The 11,511-nt window shown below is 49.6% G+C and overlaps 1 protein-coding gene across 9 annotated transcripts in view; it reads left to right on the forward strand.

Annotated features, from left to right (window-relative positions):
• PHC2 (polyhomeotic homolog 2) overlaps positions 1-10,667 on the forward strand; it is a 105,113-nt gene extending 94,446 nt beyond the window's left edge. For all 9 annotated transcript variants that reach the window (XM_081305089.1, XM_081305087.1, XM_081305093.1 and 6 more), the window contains 6 exons: positions 9-211; positions 1,869-1,998; positions 2,833-2,947; positions 4,602-4,743; positions 5,663-5,939; positions 9,271-10,667. In XM_081305089.1, coding sequence (XP_081161215.1) covers positions 9-211; positions 1,869-1,998; positions 2,833-2,947; positions 4,602-4,743; positions 5,663-5,939; positions 9,271-9,425 — 1,022 coding nt within the window. In that variant the 3' untranslated portion in view covers positions 9,426-10,667. The remainder of the gene's footprint in view (positions 1-8; positions 212-1,868; positions 1,999-2,832; positions 2,948-4,601; positions 4,744-5,662; positions 5,940-9,270) is intronic.
• Positions 10,668-11,511: the final 844 nt, after the last annotated feature.

Genomic DNA, 11,511 nt, shown 5'->3' on the forward strand with positions numbered 1-11,511 from the left:
CCGTGCAGAGACAGGGCAGGGCATTGTTCATGCGCTGACCGACCTCAGCAGCCCCGGCATGACCTCAGGGAACGGAAACTCTGCCTCCAGCATCGCCGGCACTGCCCCCCAGAATGGTGAGAATAAACCACCACAGGCCATTGTGAAACCCCAAATCCTGACGCATGTTATCGAAGGGTTTGTGATCCAGGAGGGGGCGGAGCCTTTCCCGGTACGGACTACTTCTTTTCCCCTCTTTTTTTTTTTTAAGTATATTTTGGATGTGTATTAGAATATTTTTACATTTCCGTGTATGGTTTCTGAAAATGTGAACAATTTGCTGTCTTGCTAATCCCTTCCCCTCAAGCCTCTGAAAGCATGTCAGAACCATTTCTTTCTAGGATTGATTATCTGTCCAGAGTCCAGAAGGGCTCAGTAATCAAGAATAATTGGCAAGACCCCTCAGTTAGAAGTTTCCACACACAGACCCAACTGTGTCCCAGTCTGGTAATTTGAGACCCTTTGGCTAGAAGGGAGTTAGTTCACCTCAAGGCATTTGGTGAGAGACTGTGGACTTTGGGGTTTAGACCTCATCAAGTTTTGAATGCCTCAACAGCGAAACTTTGGCCAGTTAGTGAACAAAAGAACTTGATTAGTACTGAGTTCTTGGAAATGAGGATAAGGGGCAGGGTTGCCACCTGAAGCTTGTTCTGTAGGGACAGAGCCTTGATGGGTGTGCATGAGATTGAGGGGCCCTCAGAAAGGGCACAATCTTGGGTTTCCAACAGAAGCATGAGACTGAAGGGAAGTAGCAAGAATCATGAAGATGGTCTGTTAGAAGAGAGCTCTACAATTGATTCTGTGCAGCGTGACTCAGGCAGGTGGTGCTGCTCTGTAGGTGTGCAGAGCCTGGAGCCAGGTGCACACTGGCCTGTCTCCTGATAAGGATTATCTGGCTATTAGAGACCCAGTCTTCTGGGATGCCATCTGCTTTTTGCTCATTCTTTGGATTCATGGGTGGTCTGATTAGTCAGCAGAAAACTATGAACTTGATAACCTAGATGGGTGAATAACCTAAAATGTCAAATGGCAAATAGGTCCTTGTCCCCTTTACCCTGGAGGTTTGATTGTCCAAGGCCATTGGCAAAGAAACCCACCTGGAGCACCCTAGCCATGAGGGGGCTCTACATTGCTGCAATCCTCCCCTTACTGGACCAGGCCTCCCCTGCCCCTGCAGTAACTCTGGGAACCAGCTGTCCTCACAGGGTGGATACAGGTTGACAGCATCATCCTAGAGTTGGACACCAGTTGATCTGGTCACCATGCTGCCTGGACAGACAACAAAGGGAGGACCAAAGGGGCGAATAAGCCAGTCTACAAACTGGCAACCAAAGGGGCACTTGTGCTGTTGCCCAGGGTCTGATTTTCTGCTCTCCCTCTGGCCTCCTGTACTTTTGGCTTGGATAGGGCATTGGTGAGGTGGAGAATGGTAAGAAATCTGAGTCTCATAAGTGCACTCACACAGACTCAGCCCTGCCCCTGCCTGGCAGCTTGTAAGCTCAGGACCTGGCACTTGGCATAGCACTGTGGGAAACCTGATCTTTGCCTCCATCGCTGCCCTTACACATGGAAAAATAGTCTCCTAACCTCCCAAGCCATCTATTGGTTCTGCACCAAAACCATCCTCATACTTTGGTGCCTACTGCATCCTGCCTTGGGAGCTAGACAGCAGAATCAGGCCTTGAGCAGGCACCCTTGGATAATGGCGTGGGGGAGGTTTGCAGAGGACTGACATCTGCCTGGCTACTTTATACATGTGATTGTGATGAGGCTGGCAAGGGAGCTGCTCCCACCTAACCCTCGCGGCCTCCATGTCACCTGTCCTGTAGGTGGGACGCTCGTCCCTGCTGGTGGGGAATCTCAAGAAGAAGTATGCACAGGGGTTCTTGCCTGAGAAGCTTCCACAGCAGGACCATACCACCACCACTGACTCTGAGATGGAGGAGCCCTACCTGCAAGGTAGGTGCCTCAGACCTGGATCTGAAGGCTTTCCAGGTTGGCAGGAATGGCAGGCCTCACATTCTTCTCTTTCTGAATGTCTATGGAAGAACTTGGAACAGGGACTAATAAATACATTTCCTCTAGTCCTTCCCCACTCTTATTCCCTGGAGAATAGGGATGGCAGAAATTAGGTGCCTTTTGTCCCCTGCTTCTCCAGCCCCACTCCAGCCAACTGTAGGGTTTCAGGAACTGAGCTTTCCATTGGCAAATTCTTGGGGCGAATGCAGCACCAGTCAGGTATTCCTGTCTTTTACTAAGGAGCCTGCACTCAGGACTGGAGCTGGCTCTGAGGCACAGCAGTGGCCAGGCAAAAGACTGAACCCCTAACAACCTGGACGCTGTACAGAATATGGGAATGTGGGCTCTGGGGTTCTCTGACCCAGGAAGCCAGCTCCATGGGACAAGGTCAAGTGGGATAATTCCAGAGGAACAGTCGTGACAGTATCCAGAGTATTTCCTCTGAACCTCCTGCTTCCTTCCATGATTGTGAAGAAGGTTTCTGATGCTGCCCCACCCAAGATGTGCCCCAGACTTGTAGCAATTGGCAGAAAAAAATGTTAAGTTTACAAAGGACACCAGACACCTTGAGAACTTCCCAGTGGGGAGATACAGCACTTCCAAAAACAATGGCAAAAGCACTGGCATTGTCCAAGCTAGAATGCCACTGTATATGATACCCATGGGAACATAAAAAAGAGACAGGATAGAGTAGGGAGGCCCTGGAGTGTGGCTTCCACTGGCCTGTGGGAATTCCTCCTTCTCCATATTTATACCCATTTCTGTACTTTTCAGAATCCAAAGAGGAGGGTACTCCCCTCAAACTCAAGTGTGAGCTCTGTGGCCGGGTGGACTTTGCCTACAAGTTCAAGCGATCCAAGCGTTTTTGTTCCATGGCTTGTGCAAAGAGGTGAGTGACCTCAGCCCCACTGCCATGCCAGATCCCTTCCCTATCCTCAGGACTGCACTTTGGAATCTTGTTTTTATGCCGCCACCCATTATCCACCCCAGAAGGCCATAGGTGTGTGGCTTATCCAGCATCCTATTTCCTTGACCTGCCTGGATGCACTCTTGCATTCCTAATGCACCAAGCCTGAGAAACCAGACCCCCAGGAGTGGATCAGAGCACAGCAGAGTCTGAAGAGAGGAAGCAGTGCTTTAGCTTTCCTGGCTTTGGGGTCCCACTGGCACCCTTTCTTTGCCTGCCATTGGCAGCTACTACCTTCTTAGTGTAAGCTCTCCACCTGAAGCTGTGCCTGGAACCATAACACTAGTTACAGTGTTCCTGTGGCAAGTTTTCACCCAGCTTAGAAGACTGGTGATCATAACAAAAACCATTGTCATGTATTGAGAACCTGCCATGTGCTACGTACTGTGCTAGTCGAGAATATGCATTGTCTTTATCTTCAAAATAACTCTGCAAGGTAGCTATTACTGTTGTCCTCGTTATACTTACTGTTGTCCTTTTTGTATAGGCCTATTTGTAAGGCCCAAGGAACAGTTGTGCTTACAGTGACACAGCTAGTAAGTCATAGGCATGGAGCTTTAGACTTGTCTGACTTTAAAGTCTTAGGTGATATTTGTTCCAAGGTGAAAGAGGCAGCTGATCTTGAAGCCTGGAGCCCCCTAGAAAGAAGAAATATGTAGGTCCCAGGCAAAGGTGCCCTACAAATTAAGCTAGAGTCTACTGTCCTCAGCCCTCATCTTGCTTAGGCTATGCTGGCGGTGGCCAGGGCCCCTTTGTCAAACTTTTCACACCACTGTCCAAGAGAACAATGCATAGCAGCTTCCTGGCACAAGTAGGATTAAATAGAATTGTGTCAGCCAAGTCCCAAGTTGTTATGTTAATTAAACATGTCACCAATATTACTTCATGTCATCCATGAGACCAGTTTTAGAAGGTGAGTGGTGTTATCCCAACTCACAGTAAGACTCAGAGCTTAAGTGATTGCTCGGTGCCATACACCCAGCAGCAAGTGGTGGAGTCAGGATTTGAACCAACTAAAGGACTCACAGATTGCCAAACAGCCTGGCTGCCTATCTTGAGGCAGCCAGCATATTGCCAGGGTAATTTTCCCTGCTCAGAAGGGGATAAGCCACCTGAGAAAAATAGTCTGAAGTAATTAGGGAAGAAATAAGAGACAGAGTCAGAAAAATAGTTTTAAGGGAATGCCTGATAGATTCTTCTAGTCCTGGTAGGAGCTGGAACAGAGGGGATACATCAAAGGCAGAGAAGGTTTCAGCGGGTGGAGTCTTGCTTCATGGCATCTTGACAAGCCACACCCATCTCTGGGAGGCTGTGTGGCTATGTGGCTACAGCAGGTCACCCCATCTCCAGAGCTGAATAGAAGCTCGCATGTACCTGGGCAGTCTCACCAGCAGAAGTGCTGCTGCTGGGAGTTAGTTCCCAGATACCTGATTTTCCTATTCAATGGTTACCATGCCGATCTGGTCTATACACATTTCATGGGTGGCTTCCGACAGCTGCCTTGTTCTGTCTGGTGCCCATGAGCCCTATGACTGCTCTGACTTCCCTGACTTCCCTGTTCCTCCATCTTGGACAGGTATAATGTGGGATGCACCAAGCGAGTGGGACTTTTCCACTCAGACCGGAGCAAGCTGCAGAAGACAGGGTCCACCACCCACAACCGCCGTCGGGCCAGCAAGGCCAGTCTGCCAACACTTACCAAGGATACCAAGAAGCAGGTGAGAGGCAGGCAGAGCCCAAGGCTCCATTCCGCAGGTGCCCGCCAGTTTCCCTGCTGGCATGGCCCTTATGCCCGCCGTCCCTGCAGTGCTGGCTTCAGCTTGCTCTGTGCTTTCTCATTTCTCTCAGGCCAGTCAGGTCAGGCCTTCCCTGCGTCCCTTCATTTAGACTCGGGGATACTCGTGAGGCATCTTACCCTCTCCAGTGGCCTGACCCTTGCCTTCCTGCTGACCTCTGTTCTTCACTTGTGGGCCGTGGAGGTGGGGTCTCCCTTGCCTGATCATAGGCAGAGATAGGCTGTTGGGTTACAGCCCGTCTTTCTTGGAGGGCTAGTTGAGATGGTGGCCTTCACCCTATCCCTGGTATCTTTCTGCCCCTTGAACACTGGAGCACTGAGCTCTTGAAGGTCCCCACCAGGACCCTGAGCAATTCATCTATTAAATATTTTTTAGCACCAGCTCTGTGCCAGGAACTCTGTTAGGCCCAGAGACTCCTAAGACATATACTTACCGTAAAAGAATTCATAGCCTAATTTGTTTTTTAATTTGTTGTGTATTTTCTTCTTGTTATTTTCATTTTAAACTTCATTTAGAATTTGATGAAAGCTGTGGTCCAAAAATGTACAGGAAGTGTCATAAGTGATTTCAGGTGGTGCATAGACCGCCTCCTAAAATGAATAGAGCCCTGGTTTTAAAAGCTACAACTGAAGGAAAAGGTAGACGTAAGATCAGGCTATTGCAATATAGCGTGGCCCAGGTGAAAGTATGAGGAGGGACAGCACAGATAATGCTGTTTGATCCAGGGTCTCTGAGGTAGTAGTGGACCAGGCTGAAAAGGGAGAAACACCTGCCTTCGCCCATCATTGCTGCTCAAGATGGTTGTTCGCTGTCCTGAAGAAGCTGTTCTCTCTGCTCCCAGCCAACAGGCACTGTACCCCTTTCAGTTACTGCTGCACTGCAGCTGACACACAGCCAGGAAGACTCCAGCCGCTGCTCAGATAACTCCAGCTATGAGGAACCCTTGTCACCCATCTCGGCCAGCTCATCCACCTCCCGCCGGAGACAAGGCCAGCGAGACCTGGAGCTCCCAGACATGCACATGCGGGACCTGGTGGGCATGGGACACCACTTCCTTCCAAGTGAGCCCACCAAATGGAATGTAGAAGATGTCTACGAATTCATCCGCTCTCTGCCAGGTAAGGCCCTTGCCTGGAATAGCAAGGAATGAAAGGGAGCGAGAGACCTCACCTCACTCCATCAGGAAGGATTAGGTAGTTCATTTAATGGCTCGGGTCTAGGACCTGGGGTGCAGAAATGAGTGACGTGAGCGCCTGCATGTAAGCTTATTTTTTAGCATAGAACACATCTTATAAATAATATTCCTCAGCTCTAATTTTAAATACCTACTAGGGTGGGTCTGCATAAAATGCAGAGATGATAATGAAATTTACTCCATCTCTCTTCCTGGGGCAGGCTGGGAGGGGAGATAGGTGACAATGTAGGAAATCTGTCAAGGAGGACATCAAAATTGAGAAAATTTAAACTGAGCAACAGTGGGCAAGTGCGCCTTTGCCAGGTGGAGAGACTGCCCCCTGGAGCAGCTTGCACTGAGGAAGAAGACATGGAAATGCAGGACAGAGCTGGGACCGCACGTAGCCTTTGGGGCAAAGTGTGCACAGCTATGAGGACTGGAACCCAGACTGGCAGACTTGTGTCATTCCCAGATGGTCAGTGGAACCCCAGAGCTGCTCCCTCTGCTCAGCCAGTCTTATTCATCCACTACTCAGTGGCATAGTAGTTGGGAGCACAGACTTCCAAATCACAGAACTGGTTCATACCCTGGCTCTGTCACTTAACTCAATGAATTTTCATCTATTGCTACATTCCCCAAATCTGTCATAGCACAGTTACATTAGGTAAAGACTTCTGGAAGATTGCATGTCTCAGGATGTCTTATGAGTTTGCAGGGGTCAGCTAAGGCCAAGATCTGGAGGCTTTGCTGGGGCCAGAGGATCCTTTCCCAAGGTACCTCAGTCATGCAAATACACAAGTGGAGGCTGGCTATTGGCAAGAGGCCTGTTCTCCTTACAGGCCTCTCCAGAGGCTGCTTGCTGTTTTCATAACATACATGGCCACAGTTTTCCCCCACAGGTAGTGAATCCAAGAGAGCAAGGCAGAAGCCAGTGTGCACTTGATGATCTAGCCTCAGAAGTCACATACTGTCACTTCTGTATATCGTATTGGTCATAACAATAAGCCCTATCCATTGAGGAACTCACAGGGACATGAGTACAGTAAGTAAGGATTATTGGGAGCCATTTGGAGGTGGGTTAACCCTTGCTCAACATGGTTCAAGTTCCTTCGTATACAAAATACCCTGCCCTCCTGCCAGAGTCCCCAGGAGTCTCAACCCAAGACAACATTAGTTGAAGTCCAGAGTCTTGTTTTCTAACTCGGGTCTTAGCATGGATGAGGTTCCATGGGTCCAGCTCCTGAAGTGTGGTTCTTTGCAGTCTGCAGACAGTGAGGACTAATCACAGGCTGTCGTCCCCCCCAACACACACACACACATCCAGCATGTAATGGAATAGGTGCAGAATAATTCGTGCCCAATCGAAAAGGGGAAACAAAGAACATATCAGAGCCACTGATCCACACCAGTTCCCAATACAATAAAGCACAGGTTGGCATTTTCTCAGTGAAGACTCAGCCTGGGAGTGATTCTTGCTCACCTCTAGTTCCACCCTCTGAGTCATCCTTCCTTTTTTGTGAAGGGAATTTTGACTGTTTAATGTGGCAGGTTTTTTAGCCCACTTCCTACTGCCTTTTTTTTTATATTACCTGACCTTCCAGTCCAATATTTCTACCCATATAATTCCTTTTTTTATTTATATATGACAGTGAAATGCATTACAATTCTTATTACACATAGAGTACAATTTTTCATATCTCTGGTTGTATACAAAGTATATTCACACCAATTCGTGTCTTCATACCTGTACTTTGGATAATAATGATCATCACGTTCCACCATCATTAGTAACCCCATACCCCCTCCTATCCCCTCCAACCCCTCTGCCCTACCTAGAGTTTCTCTAATCCTCCCATGCTCCCGCTCCCTACCCCACTATGAATCAGCCTCCTTATATCAGAGAAAACATTCAGCATTTGGTTATCCATATAATTCTCTTAAAATATTTATAGTAGTACATTCCATTAGACAAAAACCACACCCAAAATTGTCTTCCAGATAAACCTTTCACCATGTTGAAATGTGAATGGAGTCCTGTGTTGAACATTCTGTGAGGCTGCCCAGACTCCTTAGAGAGCCCCTAAGGCATCACCTTAGAGCTTCCTGAAATCTGAACAAAGGATTTGCCATACCCTCCATTTCATGGGTAGAAAATCATTTCTTGGTTGTGCCCTGGGTTTGACTTGGGCTAGAACCATTTTATAATTCCAGCATCGTTTGCCATCTGGAGAGGCCCGGAAGTCTCCCCCAGCTCCTTGGCATTGAACACCTTTTTCTTTACCTAACCTTTCCTCCTCCCTTTTTTACTATGAGCAACAAAAAGAAGCCAGGCAACACCTTTGGCATTCTTCCCGAAATCTCCTTAACTATTCACACTGTTCGTTGGGATCTTTAAACTCAGCATGTTATCATACCACCAAACAGCATTAAGAAAGTTTCTGCTATTTCAAAAACAATATGAAATTGAAATTCCCATTTCTTCCAATCTCTCATAACAGTTTCCTCACTTTTTTTAAACCTCCTCAGCAGCTGCCTCAGAGGCCACTGGACCTTTGCTTACCAGCTCAGCGCACCTTCTATATTAACTGACCCTCCTCAGAGTTATTACAGTTGCTGCCCATGCCTGTTCCAGGGCCCCATCTACATGTTTAGAGTTTTTTAATGGCCACACCCCTATTTCAGATACCATAATCTATATTAGTTGCCTATTGCTGTGATACAAAAATCACTATCTGAAGGTCAGGAATTTGCAATGGCTCTATCAGGCCCCTGGCTCAGGAGCTTATGCAGGATCTTAGTGAAGATGTCAACCAGGACTGCAGTCACTGAAGGTCTGAGCCGGAGAATCCACTTCCACCGTGGCTGCCTCACATGGCAAGTGAGGCTGGCTCTTGGCAGGTGGCTTCAGTCGCTCTCACATGGGCCTCTCCAGAGGGCTGCTTGAAGGATCTCCTTACAGGGAGGTTAGCTATCTGAAAGAACAAGGTGAAAGTTGCTGTGCCCTTTGTGACCTAGCCTTGGAAATCATACCCTATCAGTGTGCACCATCTTGTTGGTTATCTAGGAGGGAGGTATGAGCAAGGTCGTGAATGGGGATGTTTGGATCATGGCTACCTGGGGTCAGTCACTTAGCCTCTCTCAAGCCTCAAGATAGCAACACCATCTTCAAGGTATGGCTGTGAGGATTGAAGGAGAGAAGGTCTCTAAAGTGCAATGGCTACCATGCGTGGACACTGGCCGCTTAACTGATGTTGTTTTTGGTGGTGTCCCCTCAGGCTGCCAGGAGATAGCAGAGGAATTCCGAGCCCAGGAAATCGATGGGCAAGCTCTGCTGCTGCTCAAGGAGGACCATCTGATGAGCGCCATGAACATCAAGCTGGGCCCCGCCCTCAAAATCTACGCCCGCATCAGCATGCTCAAGGACTCCTAGGGCTGGCTGGGCAGCCAGGATCCTGGCCCAGGGGTCCTCCTCCCAACTGAGTAGAGCCAGACAGACATTCCTTGAGGGCCCCAGAAACGGGGCTAGTTGGAGGAAAGGGGCCTCCCTAGGGGCATGGCTGGTGAGGAGGTCTGGGCCCTCCTCAATGGCTCTCAGGGGCCTTTCATTTCTGTGGGAGGGGCAGAGAGGGAGGTGGCACAGAATGGGGCTTTATGCTTGTATATATTGATAGCACTGGCTTCTTCCAAAGTCCCAGTACTCTAGCCCCGCTCTCTTCCCCTCTCTCTGTCCCCCGTTTTCCAGGGGGTTTATGGTCAGGGCTTCCCAACCTAAGTTGGGTTCCTTCCAAGGGCAGCCAGCAGGCCTGAGCGAGGCCTGGAGCGCCCTTGCCTTCCTTCCTCCACTTCCTTCTCCAGGCCTGGTGAACCTTCCGTTGCCAGCTTCTCCCCTTCAGCCTGTTTCGGCAGCAGCCAGGGGCTTCCCTACACCAGGTGCAGGTGGAGAGAGAGAAGCTGGGCCCAGGTTGGCCGTGCCTGCTGGCATAGACGCCTTAATGCTGTGTGTGTGACTGTGTGACTGTGGGAGCCTGGACTGACAGACAGTCCACAGCTGCCCTCTGGCATCTCCAGGTGTTTTGTAGCAAATGGCCACTTAGTGCTTTGTCCTGGACTCCACTCCGCCTGAGGATGGGGAATAGAAAAGAAGGGCAGCCTCTAGGGAGAGGCAAGTACCCCTCCAGAGGAGTCAAGAGGTCTCTAAGCCCCTCCCCACACTGTGACGTCCCCTGACTGCCCTGCTGCCTCACAAACAGCATTAAGGAAACTGCCGGTGGGCTGGGCACATCAGCTGAGCCTCTGGGTCAGTCTGCCTGCCTGCCCGCTCTGGAAGCCCAAGTGGTGGGGGCCCAGAGAATTAAGCAGGGAGAGAGCAGCCAGTCACGGTTGGTGTGAAGAAGGCAGCCTTTGACCTCCCACTCCCACACTTTTTAGCTTATAAAACTTCCTAGCAGCAGTTACAGCTACCTGAGGAGGAGGCAGGGCAGGAAGGGTGAGGACCTGCCTCTGACTTGCCCTGTCCTTGCAGGCTCCTGGGGGAAGAGTTGGACTCTTCACAGGAAGGGGTGGGCACCTTTCTCAGCTTGTTCTATTCCCCACCCACACCCCCAGGCAAGGTTGGAAATGAAGGACTTTTTTTAACCTTTTTGTTTTTTTAAAAATAAATTTGCAAAATCTGCCTCTTCTGTGCCTTTCTCCCCTGGGGATATCAGTCTGAAGCCAAATGGCTACTTTTCACCCATAAGGAAAAGGAATGGACCCTGGTTGAGGGAGAGACATCCACCTCAAGTGAACAGTATATCCTTCATGCTTGGCTGGGACTCCAGATCATCTGAGGTTGCTCCTAGCCCCAGTTCACATGGTGTCCCTTAGCGCTGGAGGGTCCTTCAGCTCTGAGTCCCCCTGGGAGATTTGGTGGGCCAGCAGCATCTGGAACGCCTGGGCCAGAACCCAGACTTCATCCCCCAGCAGATGGCCTTGGAGAGAGCTGCCCTGTGTCCAGAAGAGCCCTTGGACGCCTCTGGTTCACTCAGCACTTTACAAGCCTATTTTATGATTATACAGAGGAGGTGACACCTAAGCCTTGCCTAAAGTAGGAGGAAGGACATTCCAGACCAGGCAGTGTAGGAGGGCACAAATAATATGACTGGACATGCAGATGAGTTGGTCCATGCTGGCTACGTTGGGTGAGGTGTAAGTGGCCAGCAGTGGCTGGGGTTGGCCATGTAGAAAGGAGTCAGATATGAATGGGGCAGTAAGGAGACTACTGCCTCACTGCTCCTTCCCCAGGATTGGGGTTTTCCTTAAAGTGTCTGTTAGGAATGTGGGTTTGAGGCTCAGCCCCACCTGTATTGAATCGGATTAGTCACAGTAACTTTTAAGAACCAATACCCTCCCTATCTTGGTGACTCCTCTCTGGAGAGCCTGTTAAAATGTAACTACCCACTTGAGGAGGAGGAGAAACAAACTGGTTGGTATCCAGTAGGACCAGGGCCTGGAAAGCTTAGTGTCCCAGAGGCAGG

This window comes from Spermophilus citellus (genome assembly GCF_964194105.1).
Source record: "Spermophilus citellus genome assembly, chromosome: 9".
Taxonomy (NCBI): domain Eukaryota; kingdom Metazoa; phylum Chordata; class Mammalia; order Rodentia; family Sciuridae; genus Spermophilus; species Spermophilus citellus.